An 18,804-nucleotide genomic window follows, 5' to 3' on the forward strand; every position below is an offset into this window, starting at 1 on the left:
GATTATTTTTTGTGTAGTCTTCTGCCCTCTGTTATCAGGTATATCTGATTGTGTACAATAGGATTTTGAGCAAAGTTTTTACCATTAAATTATGCAAAAGGTGTCAAATGCAAAACATTTCAGAAACCGTATGTATCAAATACGATACATTTGGCATTACAGGGTTAAATAAATTGTGCAACCATCAGATGAGAAAACTAGTTTTACATTTGTATTCACACCCTTTACTCTGATACCCCCAAATAAAATCTGGAACTGCAATATGTCTTCACAATTCATCCAACTACCAAATCAGGTTAACATTGGTGTAATTAATTGATATCAGCTTAAACACAGCTGTTAATTGAAAGACAGCTTTTGTTGAAAACTAGTTGGAAACATGCTGCAGGGATGCCGGAAAGGGGAAGTCAGAGTTGATGATGTTCAGTAAGGGAACAACCTGCATATTCCTGTAAAAAACTTAATACTGGAATAGAGGCTTTGCTCCCAGTGATCCTGAGCTTACCAGAACATATTTATGTGGTGGAATAGCCTAGTCGTAGTTCAGAGAAAAATTTGAGTATGAATTGGTAACAAAACATTAACAACTGAAGACCAACCTCTGTGCCAAAGGACTTGGACTGTGAATTAACTAGATTAAAGGTGGTATTTAGTATGCAACAAAATGTCACACTCAGGGGGTGGGAAAAATGTGGTCATTTCAATGTCTTATTTCATTACTTTCATTTTCCTATTGTTTTAATTGTGTTTACTCTTTTTATGCTTTCTATGATAGTTATTAATAGTAACACAATAGGATTGCTAGTATTTGTATGATAGTTCAGTTCAGTTTGGCTGCAGGCAGGAATGCAGCTAGTTAGTACTTCTGACAGAAGACACTCTAGTACTGATGTCTGATATAGAGGATATTTAAGGACATTTAATTAAGAATTTAATGGGTTCAATTTTTTAACCTTTTTAGTTGAAATAATAATACAAATAATAAAATAGTGTCAAATATCAAATAAATTATTATTGACCCAGTTTTTTTAATGCTGACAAGAACTCGTTTGTTTCATCTTTGCCTTCACCAGGTGGCGCCCTTGCCTTCCTGTTGGCGCTGCACAGGGAAGAAGCCGTAGAAGAAGAATCGGCATTGTAAACACAGGGGATATGGCTGACGAGGGAGGCGGAGGCGAAGATAACGTTAACAACAACATGGGGAACCACCTGCAGCTTCTAGCAGGTAACCATGAGCTGCAGAGAAAGCTCTGACAGGGTCAGCAGGAGACGGTTCATGTCCTCCTTCTGATAAAAGAGCCTGAACCCAGGCCATCCTCAGCTTCTACAGCCATCACTCTTCCATCTCTGATCCCTTTCACTTTCTCTCTTTGTTTACCTTTTGAAAGCAGCCCTCTGGCTCTTATAGACAGGTTTCAGTAGCTGTGGATGAGTGATGATGCAGGAATAGAATTAACCCACTTCTCCCTGTCTTCAATTACTTGACAGACAACGAGGAAGAAGAGGAGGAAGATAACATGGAGACTGAGGACCGAGACAGCGACGAGGCGGAAAAGCCCAACGTGATCACCTTTGACCCCAGTCTTCCCACATCTCATGCTGTGAGCAGCAGCTGATGATTCACGTCATCATTCCTTTCTGCAAATCCTTTTTTAGGCTTCTATTGTAAAATGTTCCTCCCCCTCCATCCACATTTCCTTAAACGAAGATGGTAAACATCTAAAATAAACAAAGCTAAAGAAATAATACGTTTATAGTACAATTGATATGTACCATATACATGCAATATATGTTTAAACCCCAGAATATAATGTGGGGCCTTTCCTGGCTCAAAGGTTTTTCAGCCTCTAATTGGTTTTCTTTTATAACTTAGTTCTTTTTATATCCATCAAGCTTGAAAGTTTCAGTTTAGGCATTTGGACGTGAAGTTTTCTTGAAGAAGTTTCGTCTCTCACCCAAGACGCTTCTTCAGTTCTAACTAGTTGCAGGGAGTACTGAGATTTATTGATTTATTACTGTAGGTGGACAATATCGTCCATATTATTGCTAAGGAAGAAAGATGGTTAACCTGGAAAAAATATCTCTAAACAGAGGCAGTGGTCTTAGACATAACCCTCATCCTACTTACAAAGCACTTTTAGGAACAATACCCAGGAGAATCACCTCTCACCTGCCCTCACCTGACTCACACTTCAATGAGGCTTGTGACTGAAACCACTCTGAAGAGCATGCTCCCCATCATGAGTTAGAACTGAAGAAGCCTCTTGGATGAGAGGCAAAATGTCCAGTTGCCTAAACGGAACCTTTCAAGCTTCACGATGACCTGGATGACTAAGGATCTTCACAGATATGTTTATTTCAATCTATACTCCATCAATATTTTCCCATTTTGTTCTTGAAAAGCATCCCACAGCATCATGCTGACACCACTATGTGAAACAGTGGGGATGATGTGTTCAGGGGGATATGCAGGGTTAGTTTTTTGATGCAACCTTTTACCTAGCTATTTTTACCACATAGCTAGTTGCAAACTACAAACAGGATTCTTTATGATTTTTGTTTTCACCTAGTTTCACCAAGTTTCTTTCCCTTATCCCATACATTTTTCCATAGCGAATGTCCATCAAAATGACAGATTTTCTCACCTGAGCTGTGCATTCCTTCTGTTCCTCCACAGTTACCACAAGCCTCTTGTTTAATTTTGTTTCCTTTTATTCAATATTATTATTATTATTATTATTTTTTAATAAATGCTAACTCCTTTGATTGTAGTACCTGGGTTCAGACATGGAGGAGTTTCACGGGCGCACAGTGCACGATGACGACAGCTGCCAGACCATCCCTGTGCTGCCTCACACAGCCGTGATGCTGGTACCGGGTCAGACGCTGCCCCTGCAGCTCTTCAGGCCGCAGGAAGTCAGCATGATGCGTAGCGTTATTCAGAAGGACCGGACCTTTGCTGTACTTGCTCACAGGCATGTAGTGGGGGAAATTCGGGATCTGCTATATTGAATGAAAGCATGCCATTTTTGTTATTTATCATAGTCAGAGGAGTTAGACTTTGTTTTAATCTTAAAGGCATTCTGGATCAACAGTCCATCAGAGTTTCTTTATGTGCTTGCAGTGATGCCGCAGAACCGGAGGCTGAATTTGGAACGACGGCAGAGATATACGCATACCGGGAGGAGCAGGAGTATGGCATTGAAACTGTGAAAGTGAAAGCTGTTGGGAGGCAGAGATTTAAGGTCCATGAGATAAGAACTCAAGCAGACGGGTATGTTTGTTTTATCCCATATAATGGGAAATCAGAAGTCAGGGACTGAATGCTTTTTTTCACTTCCCCTCTCCGATCAGTGGGGAGCCACAAATAACAGAATCACAGTAGTCTTACAGAGTGCAATATTATATTCCTCTTATTAGGTTGTAATAGAAACCTAATTGGAGAATATAGAACAAAATCCCTGGTCAGAAACTAAACCCTGAAATCTAGCATTTGAAGTTAATATAAGGCACCTTAAAGTTATTTACTGAGGAATCTCTATACAAGTTTCAATAAACAACCCTTCCTGAATCTTAATTTAATTTGTTAGTTCACAGCTAGAGGGCAGTCTAACACCTCAAGATTTGACACAGGATCTTCATGAGTTCAGTTGTAGTTTCTTCCAGATGGCAACCTGAATCATTTTAAAAATGAACATTACCCGTTTGTGTGATTTCCTCAGAAGTTCTCAAGTGCATTAGAGTCTATTTTTTTCTTTATTTCCCCATGTTTTTTTTGCACTCTGTTTGCTTTTCATTTTCCTTACACCAGGGGTCAGCAACCCAAACTTTTCAAAGAGCCATATTGGGCCAAAAAAAAAGCATTCATGATTAAATGTTCATCCTGGAGCAAATGTCACATCATGTGACTACTCTGCCTACCAATATTTGGTGCTTAAAGTTTAAATTCCATTACAATATTAATTAATTAGGTTTTGTTGCATTGATGAAATTATAGAAACAATAAATTCGATTTTTGTTGTTATTTTTATTTTGAGGTTTTCGGGGGGAAAAATGGTTGGAAGTAAACATACCTGCATAAGAGCACTGCCTGTTCGATCTGTGAACGGTTTTCCCTGCTTGCAACAAAACCAGCAGCGGTAATGGAGTTTGTAGATGCGATGCACTTCTTAAGTCTATCTGCGCTCCTGTAATTTATCCAGAAGTCCTGCAATCACACTTCTTCTCTCACTCCATGCTGCATATTTAGCATGCCTCCTTGGAAATGTTTTTCCAAATTACTCTTTTTATTACTTGACAATGTCTCTTTAAAAAGAGAACATGCAGGCAATCATTCCGCCTTGGTAATGAAAGCAAATTATTCGGTCCATTCTTCTTTGAATCCTATGTTCACATCAGCTATCTTCCCTTTTTGTCCCTTTGGGATCCATGGCTTAAAACCCACCCACCGGTTTGTTTTCAACAGCCACCTGCCTGATACCATGCCATGCTGAAACGTGTTGCCGGCTATGATGCAAATCTTGGCTGACATAAATGTTTCCATCGATTGTTGAAATGTATCTAATAAACAGATTTTTACAGCATTGAGAAACACAATGCATTCATTTTTGACCTCCTACACACAATTTTAAATCAAGCAAACAAAAAAAATATCAGTCTTTCCATTTAGATCAATTTTTTGAAAAAGCTCCAGGGTGGCGCTATAGAGCCGAAGGTTGTTAACCCACATCAACGGATATTTCTAGTCTATATACTCTAATTTAACCTTTTTTCTTTCATTCATATTGATTTTCTTTCTACTTCCCTCACTTATCTATGAAAATCCATTAGCTGCAGTTTTACATATATATTTAATGGGTGTGGGGTGTATGAGACATATCTTTTTCCCTGTCCCATTTCTGTCCAGCCACATGTTGTAAATAGATTAATTAAATTGAAATCGTCATTAATCATTTCAATGTTTGCTTTAATCAACCAAAACTGTAACGAATAAGGTTTTAGCCTTTCCCTGTGTACATTACATGAAGAACACAGATGGACATGAAGTTACAACAGCCAATACTGTCTCTATTATACTGCAAGAATCATTATAAGATGTTTAAAAACACTTTTAATCTTAGGAAAAAAAAACATTAAATCAACGTAAGCACAGCTAGCAAAGCTGTATTGCAACCCATTCATAGAAAAATAAGTGCTGCCTTTAAAAAAGCTCTCAGAAAAATTCACCCAGGCTGCCTGCTAGCTCACAGTCTATCAGGAGTTGAGCCCCAGCAGAGACTTAAATACAAAAAAAATGAAAAATGTCTTTGATTTGAGCAACTGGGAGAGATCCCAATAGAAAAACAGAAAACACCATCCACCAACCCGGTCATGCCATTAGGTGCGATATGAAATAATTAAACAAATCTGTTTGTTACTGACATTTTTCAACCATAGTTATTTTAGGTGGATAAAATAAAGCATGGATATACTGTTTTTTTCAGTCTGTCTATTTTTCTGTTTTCTGTAAAGAGGTTCTGGATTAAGGCTTCTTACATCACTGTTTTAGATCATTTTAACTACCATCCTCTTCCAGTCAGGAAATAATTGTGTTCCTTCCAATACAAACCAGCCTTTATTAAGAAATATCTCCATCTTTTTTTAGTTCTGATTGTATAATTCAAATAAATTGTTGGTCATAATCTTGTTAGAAGCTCCTATAATAGTTAGAACTCCAGAACTGAGAGCATTTAAACAATTGCTCACTTAAATCAAATCTTGGTGCTTTTCATTGATATGAATATTGCATTGTATTAGTTTAGTTTGCATTAAATGTGTTTTATGCCAGTTTTAGACATTTAATAGCTCATTGCTGCCTTTGTTCTAACATCAACCTCCTCCTGTCATGCATCCCTTTGTGTGTCCCTTTTAGAATCAAACAAGCCAAAGTGCAGATCCTCCCAGAACGAATCCTGCCAGACCCACTCTCTGTCGTGCAACTGACGTCCTTGTCCAGGGTCCACATGTCTCCCGCCTCCAAACTCCGAGCTCAGAGCTGTAAACAGGCTCAGCATTGGTTGAATCAGCAGGTCAGATGAATGTTTCGCTTCATCCCAGAACCAGGAGAATTAATTTATTAGACACTTGGAGTATCCTGCAGATTGACCTAAATTAAATCCACACAACTCATAGTTTAGATTTGGACCCTTAGCTGGAAACAGGACATTAGCTGCAATGATGCACAAACTGTTTATGTACATCACCTTGCTGAAGAGTTTCTACACAAATACCAAAATAATACAAATAGAATCTGAAAGTGTAGTGTGTGTGAATATGTGCTTTTAGATTTAATGGAGAGCCATGCGTATGTCAGTTACCAGGAATTTTAGTCGCAATCCTGCATGATGCTGTGTCACCATGGTAATGGTGTGTTACAGGTTATGTCCATTGCAGAGCCATTTAGATGGATAGATAGCAAGACTATAGGCGTTAGCAGGGCATTGCAGTAGAAATGGATGGAGGTTGCATCTATAAACATTATATAGTCAATTTAATATGATTTTGAAATAGGCACAAAAAAAACAACAATATGGAATACCAGTAAGCTTTTCTGTAATTGTATCGGGCCTGCCACAGATCTGCCTGTATTTTGAAGGGGGCTGAACTATTGGATGCCCTAGCAACCTAACCTCTAGCAGAACTCTCCTATCTCTACGGTTCTGGTCCAGTGTTTGTGTTGCTCTGCTCATAGTGTTTTTCATGTCAAATAAATGTCCAGGGTTCTGTAATCGCTCCAGATATTGGCCCTGTCACCTACGTGGCGTCGTTCAGACCTTAGAAGCCTTCAAAAAACTACTACAGATGGACCTTTTTTACTTTTAAGGGGACCTCTGATGTCTGTTGAGTTTTGTTTAGAAATATCACAATAAAGGAGGGCTGAATAGAAATGCACACAACACGTTTCATATTCTTTTTTTTTCCTACTTGAAAAAATAGCAGAGGTCTGCTTAGCATCAGTTGCTACTTAAAGGCATAGTTATGTATTTCTGTGATGTTCAAGTACGCCTGTAGTCTAAGTAGAAGTTGGAGATGTTCAGGTAAAATCTGCATAGCTTAGATTCACCAGCGGTTGATTTGTTGCTGTTTACAGAGGAAGTTTCACAGTGCCAGCCTGACTCCATGGCCACCCTGGGTGTACTCCCTCTATGACTCTGTGAGTGCAGCAGCCTGCTGACACAACATGCACCATCCTTCACAAATGAACATCTCACCTAAGTGAATGTAAACTTTTTTTTTCCTTTGTGTCAACCTCACAGGAGTCCCTCATGAACAGAGTAAAGAAACAGCTCCACGAATGGGATGAGAATCTAAAAGATGATTCGCTCCCGACAAACGCCGTAGGTCAGCCACTCCTCAGTTTGTTACTCATCGATCATGCACATCCCTGGATGTCTGGCTTTTGTTTGTGCTGTGTTTGCTGTCTCCTGTTTTATGTCATCCGTCTTCTCTTCCTCGGCCTTGTTTGTGTCAGACTTCTCCTACAGGGTGGCTGCCTGTCTGCCCATAGATGACGCTCTGCGGCTCCAGCTGCTCAAGATTGGCAGCGCCATCCAGAGACTCCGCTGCGAGCTGGACATCATGGACCGGGTAAGCTAAGTTCACCACCTGCTGTGTCCTCGTAGAAGTGGACAAAGTTTCTCTCCTGTTGTGATGAGATTCAATTTGCAGAGCCTGTTTTTCTTTCTGGTGTACTTCATATAAAACCAGACCTGGATTCAGCCAACAGAAGATCTAATCCAGAGTGGATTGACTGTGATATTTAAGTAAACTAGAAAAAAACCTGTACCTGCCAAACAGCCGTGAGAATGCTGTACGCTAAACTGTTAGCTGAAATTGGCAGAAACTGTTGAAATGATATGAAATAGAAGAAAAGATAAATGCTTAATTTCTTTGTAAAAAAAAAAAAAAACACAAGTAAGCTGAAGCCAACAGCAGAAACATGCCAGGCCTGTTATGAATTAGCAGCAAACAGAAAAGCTTTAAGCCTGTCCAAAAAGAGAGCAGAATTAAGCCAGTGTTGAAAATATAGGCTGAAATGTATTAAATAAGCAGAATCAGAAAATAAATTAGCAAAAAAAAATTTAAATCTTATCTGGTTGAAGAAATAAAAGTTTTAGTTTAAGGATAGAGACTAAAACGTTGAGGAATGTCGTATTGAATGAGCAGCTTAGTGTGACAGGAGTTTAATTAAAGTGTTGAAAAGTTTAAGTAGTGTAAAATATGGACACAAAATTAATAAGAAATAAGCTAAACTTGGAAAGTCAAACTTTGGTAAAGTGTTAGGAATGAGCAATAAGAAAAGCTTACAAACTTTTAAGTTTAGAAAAGCAACATGTGCCACAACACTCTAATGGGCGTGTGTAGAATAATACTATAATAGATCCAACCCAGCTGCATGGCAAAATTCCTTTAATATAAGTGCTAGAAGGGTCTGAAGATGTTCCATTCAAAGTTTCATGTTTGTACATTAAATAACGTGGGAGAGGCATCCATTTTAAAACACGTTCTTTTCAGCCACTGTCTCCCCTCACTTTCCCTCTCTTAATCACATGTACAATCTTGTGCTTTAACTCTGACATAATAAGTTGTATCAATATAATTCTTGCACCATTTAATTCATGAAGGATAGAGGAACGAAGCTTTAGGGCTGTTTTTGTACAAAATGTTTTGGAAAAAACACAGCACCCTGTGAAATATGAGTGAAATTGACAAAACTTGAAAAACAGATAAAAGTGTGTGTTGAACTATGTTTAATAAATTGATATCAAACTGTAGGAAAACTTTAAATCCCACACAAAGGAGGGTTACATTTCCTGAAAACTTACAAAAATATGTACGGTTGATGTATAATATGTATGGGTAGTTTAAACATTCGGTGAGTAAGAAGTTTTTTTGCCAAAAGTAAAATGTTTGAAAGCGTTAGAGTGGCTCACTCTAGGAGCACCAAGATTCTGTCATTGAGTTCCATTATAAAACAAAAAATCTTTAAAAAATCTTAAATAGTTTGAAGCTTCACTGAAGCAAAACTGTAGAAGATAGAAAAAAGCTGAGTTATACATTACTTGCCGAAGGGTGCGGAAACGTTTTTACATTTTTATGGTATTTCTATCTGAATGTATGTAGAAGTAGTTAAAGGGCAAAGTAGCTTAAGTTTTAGTGGAATTTTAGCAGAAGCCCATTTATTTCGATGGGCCAAAAAATGTCATGAAAAGCTTAATGTTTAAAAATTATAATAGCAGAAATTACCAAAAGATATAGAATAACCTTCCATTTTGATACCAAAACTGCTGAATTCGGCAGAAGTATCAGGGAATAGTTAGAGATGAAAAAAGAGAAACAGGCATTCATGCATTCTCACTTGATAATGTTTGATTTCATTTTAACAGAAGGAAGTTCATCAATCTCAGCAGAGGGAAGGTTTGCATTGCACTCAGTGTTAAAGCGTTGTACTAACTTTACTTTTAGCACATGTTTACATGAAACATAACAAAGCAATCTGGTCTTTGTCACCCTGTTTAAGCCCTGGATGTGTCAGGGCACGCATTTAGTCCTGCAGACAGGTCTCCCCTAGGAGAGGAATGTCTAGAAGTCCCATCATGTTGATACAAACATCCCCATGCTCTACAGGATTCATTTTAGTAATTTGTCAATCCTTTGTAGAACACTTTGTAGACATGTTTTGAACCCAACCCCCCCCCTTTAGAGGGATGGTCATTAATAATAAATCAGGTTGCCTTCATAGTATTACATTCCTGTTCTGATTAAGATCAGGGGATACTTCAGTGTGCTGGACAGAAGGGGCCACACATGCTTAATAAAGCTACCTTTCTTATCAGTGTTTTGTTTTTTAATATACTTTGATTCTTTGTTTCTAATGGAGACACTCTTTGCCCATTATCGTTCTGTTAGCATTGGTATACTGATTTCAACCAATGTATCCTTCCTTCCTTCCTTCCTTCCTTCCTTCCTTCCTTCCTTCCTTCCTTCCTTCCTTCCTTCCTTCCTTCCTTCCTTCCTTCCTTCCTTCCTTCCTTCCTTCCTTCCTTCCTTCCTTCCTTCCTTCCTTCCTTCCTTCCAATGTTATAACATGTAGGATGAGCCTTCATTATACTTTAAACAGAGGGTTGAGATGCATTAGAGTCATTGCTAAACGTTTCTCAAAGACAGTGAGTGACACATATGAGCTTTTAATTTGCGTTTATTATGTCTCCTCCTTAGTGTACGTCGTTGTGCTGCAAACAGTGCCAGGACACAGAAATTACTACAAAGAATGAGATCTTCAGGTAAGGACGGATTTTACTCGATTTCTTGTTGTTCCTTGGAGTTTAGGGTGTTAGAATATCACACAACATAGATGGTTCTTTTGTTTTTAATGGACAATATCACTGCTGTTTCTGACTAGCTGTTTCTAGCTGTAATAAAGAAATGACCAAAAATACAGCAATAGGTTCACTGCATTTCAAAAGTCTACTACATCCTGAAAGCTTTAAAAACTCTGGATATAGTTTGACTCAATCTGATCCAAAAAGAAAATGCTAAGTAGTTTAAACCAGGAGTGGAAATGTAATGAAGGCATTCTCCAAAAGACGTAGAGCTACAGATTGTGTTGAAAGTATTAACTCTGGGGGAAAATACATACACACCACATTTTTGTAACTTTTTTCTATTTTGAATTTCACAGATTTGACTAATTTGTGTTTTTCTATCACACAAAGTTATAACAAAAAAAAAAACATAAGCTTAAGTTTGTGATTTTAAAGTTTGTGAACAGTGAGTAAGTTAACAAATGATCTGTAATGTGCTGTAAAGAAAATGATGTTCAGAGGAATACTGCTGAATTTTGCAAAAATGAAAAGAAAATACTCTATGTCTCCTGCTCTGTAATCACTGTCATTAGAAAGGCATTGTAGTTGAGGTCTGTTTGCCTGGAAGCTGTAGATTCACAATTTTACGTCACGAGCAAAAGCGACACCTCCGCACTGACAGTCACTGTTATATAATGTCATTTTCAAGCTGTCTGTGATCTGTTTTAGGAGATGTCTTTGTTCAGAGGCGACACAAAAGCCTGAAGACATGGGAAATTGTCCAGACCCTCGCTGGATAGTTTTCCTGCCACCCAGATTATCAGAGTCAACATATTATTATCTGTGCCGCCAGTTTCTGATGCTGACATTCAGTAATTACAGCTCTGTAAGGAGCACTTCCTTTGAAAAATAAGAGCTGTTTTCTGATGATGCATTTTCAATTTTGGGTCTAAGAAATACATAATTGCGTTACCATAATTATGTTTTACAACAACAAGCAGCAGAGCAGTGAGGTTTGGATTATAGTCTGTACTTTTAGGGTTTTATCAGGAGTTGCTGAACTGCAATCAACTCTTAGTTACTTTAAAGCAACTAAAAGTTCTGTAAAAGTTAAAAAACAATCCACTGGACTTGGTTTCCAAAGGTTTGAAGACGTTCCGCTTCCCCTCCAGGAATGTCTGGATCCGCAGTGAGTTTGGGGCTTTATATAGACAACTAAAAGGTACTATTTTCTTCATTCTTTTAAACTCAGAAAAATTGTATCAATGGACATTATTTTAAAAATCTAAACCAGCTTGGATTATTATAATTTTGACTGAACCCACAAAGGATTAATAAAACAGGCTGTGTTAGTATAATATTGGAGTGAAAGGTGACCTTTAGTGCTGCATGCATATATTCTACTACATGTAGCTGTTTAGCTAAATACTGAAATTGGGAACCTCCCCAAAAACGATTCCCTGTATTGACCTTTTTAGGGCATGTTTCATATGCCATAAAGACAAGATTATTTTATCTTTGGTAAGATTAGGTTGCTGCTGATTCTTACATTTAATATACCACATGCACCTTTTCCTCCTTTTGGCACCTTCTTTTTGACTATTGAGCAGATGTGACAAGTCAATTTCCCCACTGTGAGATCAATAAAGTCTATCAATCAATAAGTAATTGACTAAAATTGGATTTAAATGCGTGATTTAAGGTTTGTTTAGGCCACGATGTTCAGAAAACGTGGGAACGCCACTAATAATAAAGATCAACCCCCTTTTTATTCACTGTCTCTTTATAATATTTCCACTGCTTCCCCTGAGCACAGTGGCTGCAGAAAGAGCCCTAGAAGTCTGGTTTGAATTTGAATGCAATACAGCCAAAAGATGATAGCAAACCAAACACTGTATTCAAACATTTGTTTGCTTTGTGCTTTTGCACATTTTGAAAATATTTAAGATTCAGCATATTGTGCAGCTCCAGGTTTTTGCCATGCATGGTCATGTGGCTGTTTAAGAGTTGCATTCAGGTGCAGAGGGATAACATCACATTTTTACTGTTTGAAGGTATTTTTGGAGCCTTCAGTGAATCTCAAGTTTCCTTCTGGTGCTTTAGTTTTTGACTGAATCCGAATCCCAGCTCATGCCTTGTTCCATCTGCCTCTTTCTGCTCCACCAGTTTGTCCTTGTACGGTCCCATGGCTGCATACGTCAACCCTCACGGTTATGTTCATGAAACTCTGACTGTCTACAAAGCCAACAACCTGAACCTGGTCGGCAGGCCATCCACACTGCACAGCTGGTTTCCAGGGTAACTCTCCCCCAGGACTCAGAACCATACCTGTTCATTGTGTTTAGAACAACTAGGGAGGAATTCACCAATAATTAATTGCATGTACACTCCTCTGTTTCATATCTAAATTCTTGAGAACAGGGGTGTTTTTTTTTTTTTTTTATTGGGGACCAACGGGCCAGGACCCCTGTTAAATTGGTCCAGACCCCTGTTCTAAAAACATACACTGCAAAAAAGAAAAAAAGTAAGTTTTTCTCATAATAATTTAATTTTTCCTTGATTCAAGCTGATAGGTTAGACATTTGGCCAGTTTAATAAGATAATATACATATAAAATAAGAACAAAAATTAATGTCATTAAGTTATTTGAAATGCATGTTATCTAATAATCTAATTTTAAGGGAAAAGATACTCATACACTTATAAGTAAGGCTTTCCTGTTTTTTAACCAATGTTTCCACTCTAACACGGAATCATTCAAATGTCTTGGTTTCAAAAATCAAAGGTATTGATTTCAGATAAAATGAATTATGTAGTACAGTTGAATTTAGGAACTGTACATATGATATTGTTGTAAGAATGAACAATAATAGAGCTGTTATTTTTACAAAATGAATAAAAATAACTTATTTATGAACACAAAAATGATAGGTTATACTTTCGCTGACACCCCTGCTTTGTCCGTGTAAACCCAGCATTGGAGAGAGTCTCTCTTGTTCTTTATTTCTTTAGAGTTCACTCAAGTTGTAAATGGATATGTATTTCACCCAGGCTGTGTGTCTCTAACAGCACTGAGAAGACAAGTTGTCACTGGTTGTGAGAGCATTGTCTGTTTAGAGGAAGCATATCATTTGCTTGCTGTTATAATTTCTATTATTTATTTTGTGTATGTTTTTAAAGTTAAATGACTTCGATTCAGGATTAAGATTCTGGATGCTTTTGGAAAGTTTAAAAGGTCGTTTGTAATCGGATCAGGGCCCAAAGCCTCAACAGAGATTCTTAGGGGTCAAACTAACAGTGTCTACTCCAGTGGTGTGTTTGGCAAAAAAAAAAAAAGAAAATCAGAATGCAAAAATGAACGAAGAAAGAGAGAAAACCTATTAAACAATTTAAAAAAAGTTCTTAGTTAAACTGGAGAAGAGTTATCCGGATTAAAGTCAAGGACAGCTTCCACATAAAATATCATCTCTGGTGATTGGTGACACTAACAAAAAGCTGTTGAAATAAATGTCCCACCACTGAAATGAGTGGTTGCTGATGTGGTTAAATCGCCCTGAAAAACAATTTTGTGATTTTGTTAGACTATTTTTTGGCGTATAAGGAGAACCTCAGCACATAAACGGATTGTTTCTACGGAGGCTAGCAGCTCTAAGCGGTGAAGAATCGGCTTTTTCAACAGATATATTTCAGTCACTATCAAAAAAAGAAGAAGCGAAGTTACAAGACAAATTCTATCGGATAGCAGAGCACACCTTTAGCGCTCTATGTGTCGGAACTGCCTGCAGAGCTGATGCGGCCTCACAGTAGTAGAAAAAAAAGCCATACGTGATGATTTTAGGACATGAAAACACCACTGATTTGTAATTTTTGCAATTTTCTGATCCGTCATTATAACCTTATAATCTGCATTGATGTATGCATGCCCGTTTCTGACTATTGTGTTTTCATTTTGTCTGCAACAATAGATTAGTTTAATCGATTGTTGAAATAATAGATTAATTACAGTTCCAGCACCTCTAGTGGGTAAAAGTCACACACTGTTGCTTTAAATAAAATGGAAAATGGCCCGTTCTGATACAATGCTTTTTCAAGTCAGAGGACGTGACCAAAGTGCTTTGCACTACATTCAGTCATTCACGCACACACTAATGGTGGCAAACTACACTGTAGCCACAGCTGCCCTGGGGCTCACTGTGCTGCCGTACGCTGGTGCCAGAGAGTCCTCAGGGCAATGCAGGTAAAGCGTCTTGCCCAAGGACACAACAACTATGAAGGCAGAAGCCAAGGGCTCGTACCGACAGCCCTTCCTTTGCAGGCCAAATTCCTGCACCCGACACCACTGTCGCCCCTATATAAAGAGACTTGAGATATCTATGAAAAAGTATTGAACTTAGACTTAAAAACATAGAATAGAATACAGGGTTTCTGCAGGTCATTAAAAATCATTAAAGTCATTAAATTATTATTTTTTAAATTAAGGCCTTAATTGGCATTAAAACTCATTAAATGTGATTATCGTGGCATTTAAAATGTCTTATTTAAAAAAAAAAAGTTTATAAAAACAATTTCGTCAGATATATTGCGATATATTTGCGTGGAACTGCTTCTGGTTGATTGTAAAGCCGTTTGTTCGGGAAAGAAGCTCGAGGCGGAGAAAAAGCTAGAGAATGGGAAATTGTACACATTTCCACAAAACTGGCAGGAAAACGAGGAATTCGGAACATGGCTGCAGCATGTCCAGGGTAAAGATGACGAAAGATTTTGCCGTGTATATATGAGAGTCATGAGTACTTGTTGATGTCATTAAAATTATTTTCTAAGAGCATTAAAAAGCATTAAATAAGAGCTACTAATTCCTGTATAAACCCTGGAATATAATAGAATAGAATAGAATAGAATAGAAACATCCTTTATTGTCTGACAGTAGGAAAACTCAGGGGAAAAGATCCATTATAATATATAGTCAGCCCAAAGAAAACTTTGTTTTTTTCAAAGTCATTTGTAGACACAGTATTAGTATAGTAGTATAATGTGTAGTTGTATTGAATTATTCTTTTTGACTTATTATTGAATTTCCCTTCACTCTCAGGTACGCCTGGACTATCGCTCAGTGCCGGACCTGCGGCTCTCATATGGGTTGGAAGTTCACAGCCACAAAGAAGGATTTGTCTCCGCCTCGCTTTTGGGGTTTGACCCGTTCAGCTATGCTTCCCCGCATCCCACAGGGAGAAGGCGAGGAAGGCAGAGGAGGTTCCCGCCTCTTTTGTGTGTGACTTTAAACCACCCAGCCCTCCTTTTCCGGAAAAAAACAAGCCTCCCTGAGCCTCAATCTCCTGTCAGTGTTTAGCTACAAATACTTTCTTTATAGTCATCAGTGCATCACAGCAGCTGTCATGTCTGGCGAGGCATCCGTCACATTAGTGAATGGATTCTATAAATTAGAAATTCAGGGTAGATTTTATGGCGGGGGGTGGAATGATGCTTTAAAAGGCTCTTAAACTGTGACAGCGAGATGCTGCCAGTGAAAAAGAGAAGGAGACTGATCTACTGGGTAGAATGAAAAACGTGTTTAAAATGCCTGCATGCAGCAGTCACACATCTAGCAGTTATCTCTGTATTCAGGGAGGCTCAGACACGTAATTTTGGCTGATTTCATTGTGCTTTATGATCTCAACTGTTCTCTTCCAGCATTGTAGAGTTTAAACTGCATCCAGCTGGCGCCTCTCTACTGCAGCCACTTTATTCAGTGAACTTCATCTATTATAGAGCAGCGAGGAGAAGCCAAATGACCTGAAGTTCTTCTCATTAAATTAGGATATCATTGTAAAGTTTATTTATTTCAGTGATTCTGTGATTATAGATTAAGCACAGTGATTTATTTTGTCTGTTTATTTCTATCAATGTTGATGATTTTGGCTTATATAGTTTATGAAGAACATTCTAAGAGATAAGCTTGAAATAAATAAAAATAAGGTGAAAGGAAAGCAGAAATGTCTGTTTGCTTAAAGGTTTGCTCATGTGCTGTAGAGTAAGTTTGCTCAGTACTTGGTCAGGGGTCCTTTTGCATCAGTTGGTGGATTAATGAAGGCCTTCAGGTCTTAAGGAAACTCGAGTTGCTTGGAGAAAGGTATGCATATATTCTACTACTTCATCACCCTGTCAAGGGCGAGGTCCCTGCCGCTAATGCACCTTTTCATCCATAATTTTTCCTTCCACCAAACTTTCTGTGTAGTTCCTTGGATCAGGCGCTATAGAAGCAGAGTATTCTGCAATTAACCCTTTTTTGCTAATCTTCTGTAATAGTGAAATCTATACTAGGGTTAAAAAAATATTATATATTTAAAAAAAAAATCATTTTTTCTTTTTTTTTAAGTATTAAATGTTTTAAATTTCTATAGATACTTTAGTGTTTCTTAGCTTTAAGCCAAAATCATCAAAAATTACAGAAATAAACACTAAATATTTTTGCTGGGTGTTGGCTCTTTCTCGATTCAGTTATTGAGATAAACAAAGTTTTCAACAATATTCTAATTTATTAAGATGCACTCCTGTATGTGTAGATCTGTGATAAGGGGCTATTTTTGAAATGCTAGATCTGATGTATTTTTGTATGCAAGAGGTTTTTTGGGATTAATTTCACATTTGTGCTGATTTGTAAAGAACCTGTAAAGGTATTTTTCTTTTTTTTTAATCAAAACAAAAATCAGAGATGTTAGTATCAATGGTTGTAATTATGTTTAATGTACCTGATTAAAATCAGCTTGTTTTGCATGTAACAGTGGGTGGTTTTCCCATCTGATGATATGCTTCAAGGAGGGAGCTTTACCTGAACGTTAAATATGTTTCAGGGCCTCAGAGTGGACTTTGTATAAAAGTCAAAGCTGATTAAAACAGAGAGCAAAGCGGAGTGTGGCATTTTAAAAATCTCTGTGCCTGTTTTACTGCTTGCTTTTCCTTTTAGTTGCTTTGAACAAATCTGTGAAGCAGTCCTGAACGCAGGCAGATAAACAGCACCCCGGTGATAAGATTCACAGCTTATTGCTTCATAGTTTCTCAAGTTTGTTTTCCTTCAGATTCTGCAGCTTTACAGCAAATCCCCAGGTCATTTGTGTGACCATAATAAAACAAATGTATCATATGACTGTTATTCTTCAGATTTTAAGATTATCATTTATTTCCCAAAATTTTTATGGTTTTAACAATTGTTGAAAGTATTATCATTTCATCAATAAGCAAATGAGAGATTGTATAAAAACTGAGAATGTTGGTCTGCAAAATACTTGTTCTTGTTTATGGATGAAAAATGTTCTTATGGCATTTTCTTCTCCTGATTTGCTATGAAAGAGGATTATTTACACCACTCATTTAATCATCACCCAGATATCAGCAACTCAGATTAGAGGAACACTTTGCATGTTTTTCTCTCGTTCATCTTTCTTGAACAATAAAACTAGAAGTCTACAGTTTGTGTGTGCATAATTTCAGTACAGAAAATCTCTTACACGGTGGTTTTCAAATAAGTACACAACTCATGCCCATGTGTTTTCTGGATGTTTGAGTATTTAAAACTTGAAGTGGGTGACATTCAAATTCCTGAATGTGAACCACAGCATGAAAGAAGTCCTCATAAACCTTTGGATGTCATTACAACATTCACAGGATGCTAAAGTGGCTGCCTCAATAAAAGATGGCAAACATTAAGCTGCCAATTAAGCCTTCAATTTAGAACTAAACCATATTCTTATTTTTAAAATGTAGGGGGAAAAAACAAGCAGTTGAAATTATGTATAATTTTCCTCCCGATTCAAATTAACACATTACATTGTGTTAGTCGATCATGGAAAAGCCATTCTATTGCATTGTGTAAGCCGCTTTACACAAAACTGATGGTAAATCATTTGTGAAGATACCATATACGATCTAGGTCTTTGTCCCTTCTCTTCACTGCATACTCTTTACTTGAGTTAAGAGTTCAAACTAACATGATGAGATTTTCTGCTTATGACATTGTTGTCTTTTTCATACTTCAGATCACATATGTAGAAAGTGTGTCTGTGTTGAATCTGCTAAGGCTCTAAAGTGTTTTGACAGTGTAAATGTAAACAATACAATGTAAAAACCAAAAATATCTCAATTTCAAACTTAAATAAGCTACATTTCATCAGCTCTGAGCATAGTTTGAGGTATTTATGGATCACGGATCATATCCACCGATCCACAGTTAAGCTCGAGGTCTGTTTTCATGCCAAAAAGGATAAAAAAAATGCACATAGAGTTAGTTGCAGTAAAAGCTGAGCCAATAACTTTGTCTTCCTATCTATGACAAGGAATTGTTGACACCAGAACAGCTGATGTCTCCAATCAGAAGGCCAGATGTAGATACAATTATAAAAAATGGAGAGAGAATATAAACTTAGATGTCGAAGTAACGTAGCAGAGTGTGGAAAAGTGTAATTTTTGT

General features: G+C 37.5%; 1 protein-coding gene across 1 annotated transcript; it reads left to right on the forward strand.

Moving 5' to 3' along the window:
• Positions 1-1,079: 1,079 nt before the first annotated feature.
• On the forward strand, positions 1,080-17,804 carry crbn (cereblon). The gene is made up of 11 exons (XM_038275233.1): positions 1,080-1,225; positions 1,489-1,601; positions 2,773-2,975; positions 3,125-3,274; positions 5,912-6,068; positions 7,130-7,192; positions 7,296-7,380; positions 7,511-7,626; positions 10,258-10,322; positions 12,510-12,641; positions 15,433-17,804. Exons 1-11 carry the CDS (start codon positions 1,153-1,155, stop codon positions 15,614-15,616), a joined length of 1,341 nt encoding a protein of 446 aa, XP_038131161.1. The 5' UTR covers positions 1,080-1,152; the 3' UTR covers positions 15,617-17,804.
• Positions 17,805-18,804: the final 1,000 nt, after the last annotated feature.

This window comes from Cyprinodon tularosa, unplaced genomic scaffold (assembly GCF_016077235.1).
Source record: "Cyprinodon tularosa strain WSP-4 unplaced genomic scaffold, ASM1607723v1 ctg95, whole genome shotgun sequence".
Classification (NCBI taxonomy): Eukaryota; Metazoa; Chordata; class Actinopteri; order Cyprinodontiformes; family Cyprinodontidae; genus Cyprinodon; species Cyprinodon tularosa.

What these genes read in the sequence shown, in the direction of transcription:
- crbn (XM_038275233.1), top strand. Translation starts at nt 1,153, where the DNA reads ATGGCTGACGAGGGAGGCGGAGGCGAAGATAACGTTAACAACAACATG. An exon ending in CCACCTGCAGCTTCTAGCAG is followed by an intron (nt 1,226 to 1,488) that starts GTAACCATGAGC and finishes ATTACTTGACAG; the next exon opens with ACAACGAGGAAGAAGAGGAG. An exon ending in ATAAGAACTCAAGCAGACGG is followed by an intron (nt 3,275 to 5,911) that starts GTATGTTTGTTT and finishes TGTCCCTTTTAG; the next exon opens with AATCAAACAAGCCAAAGTGC.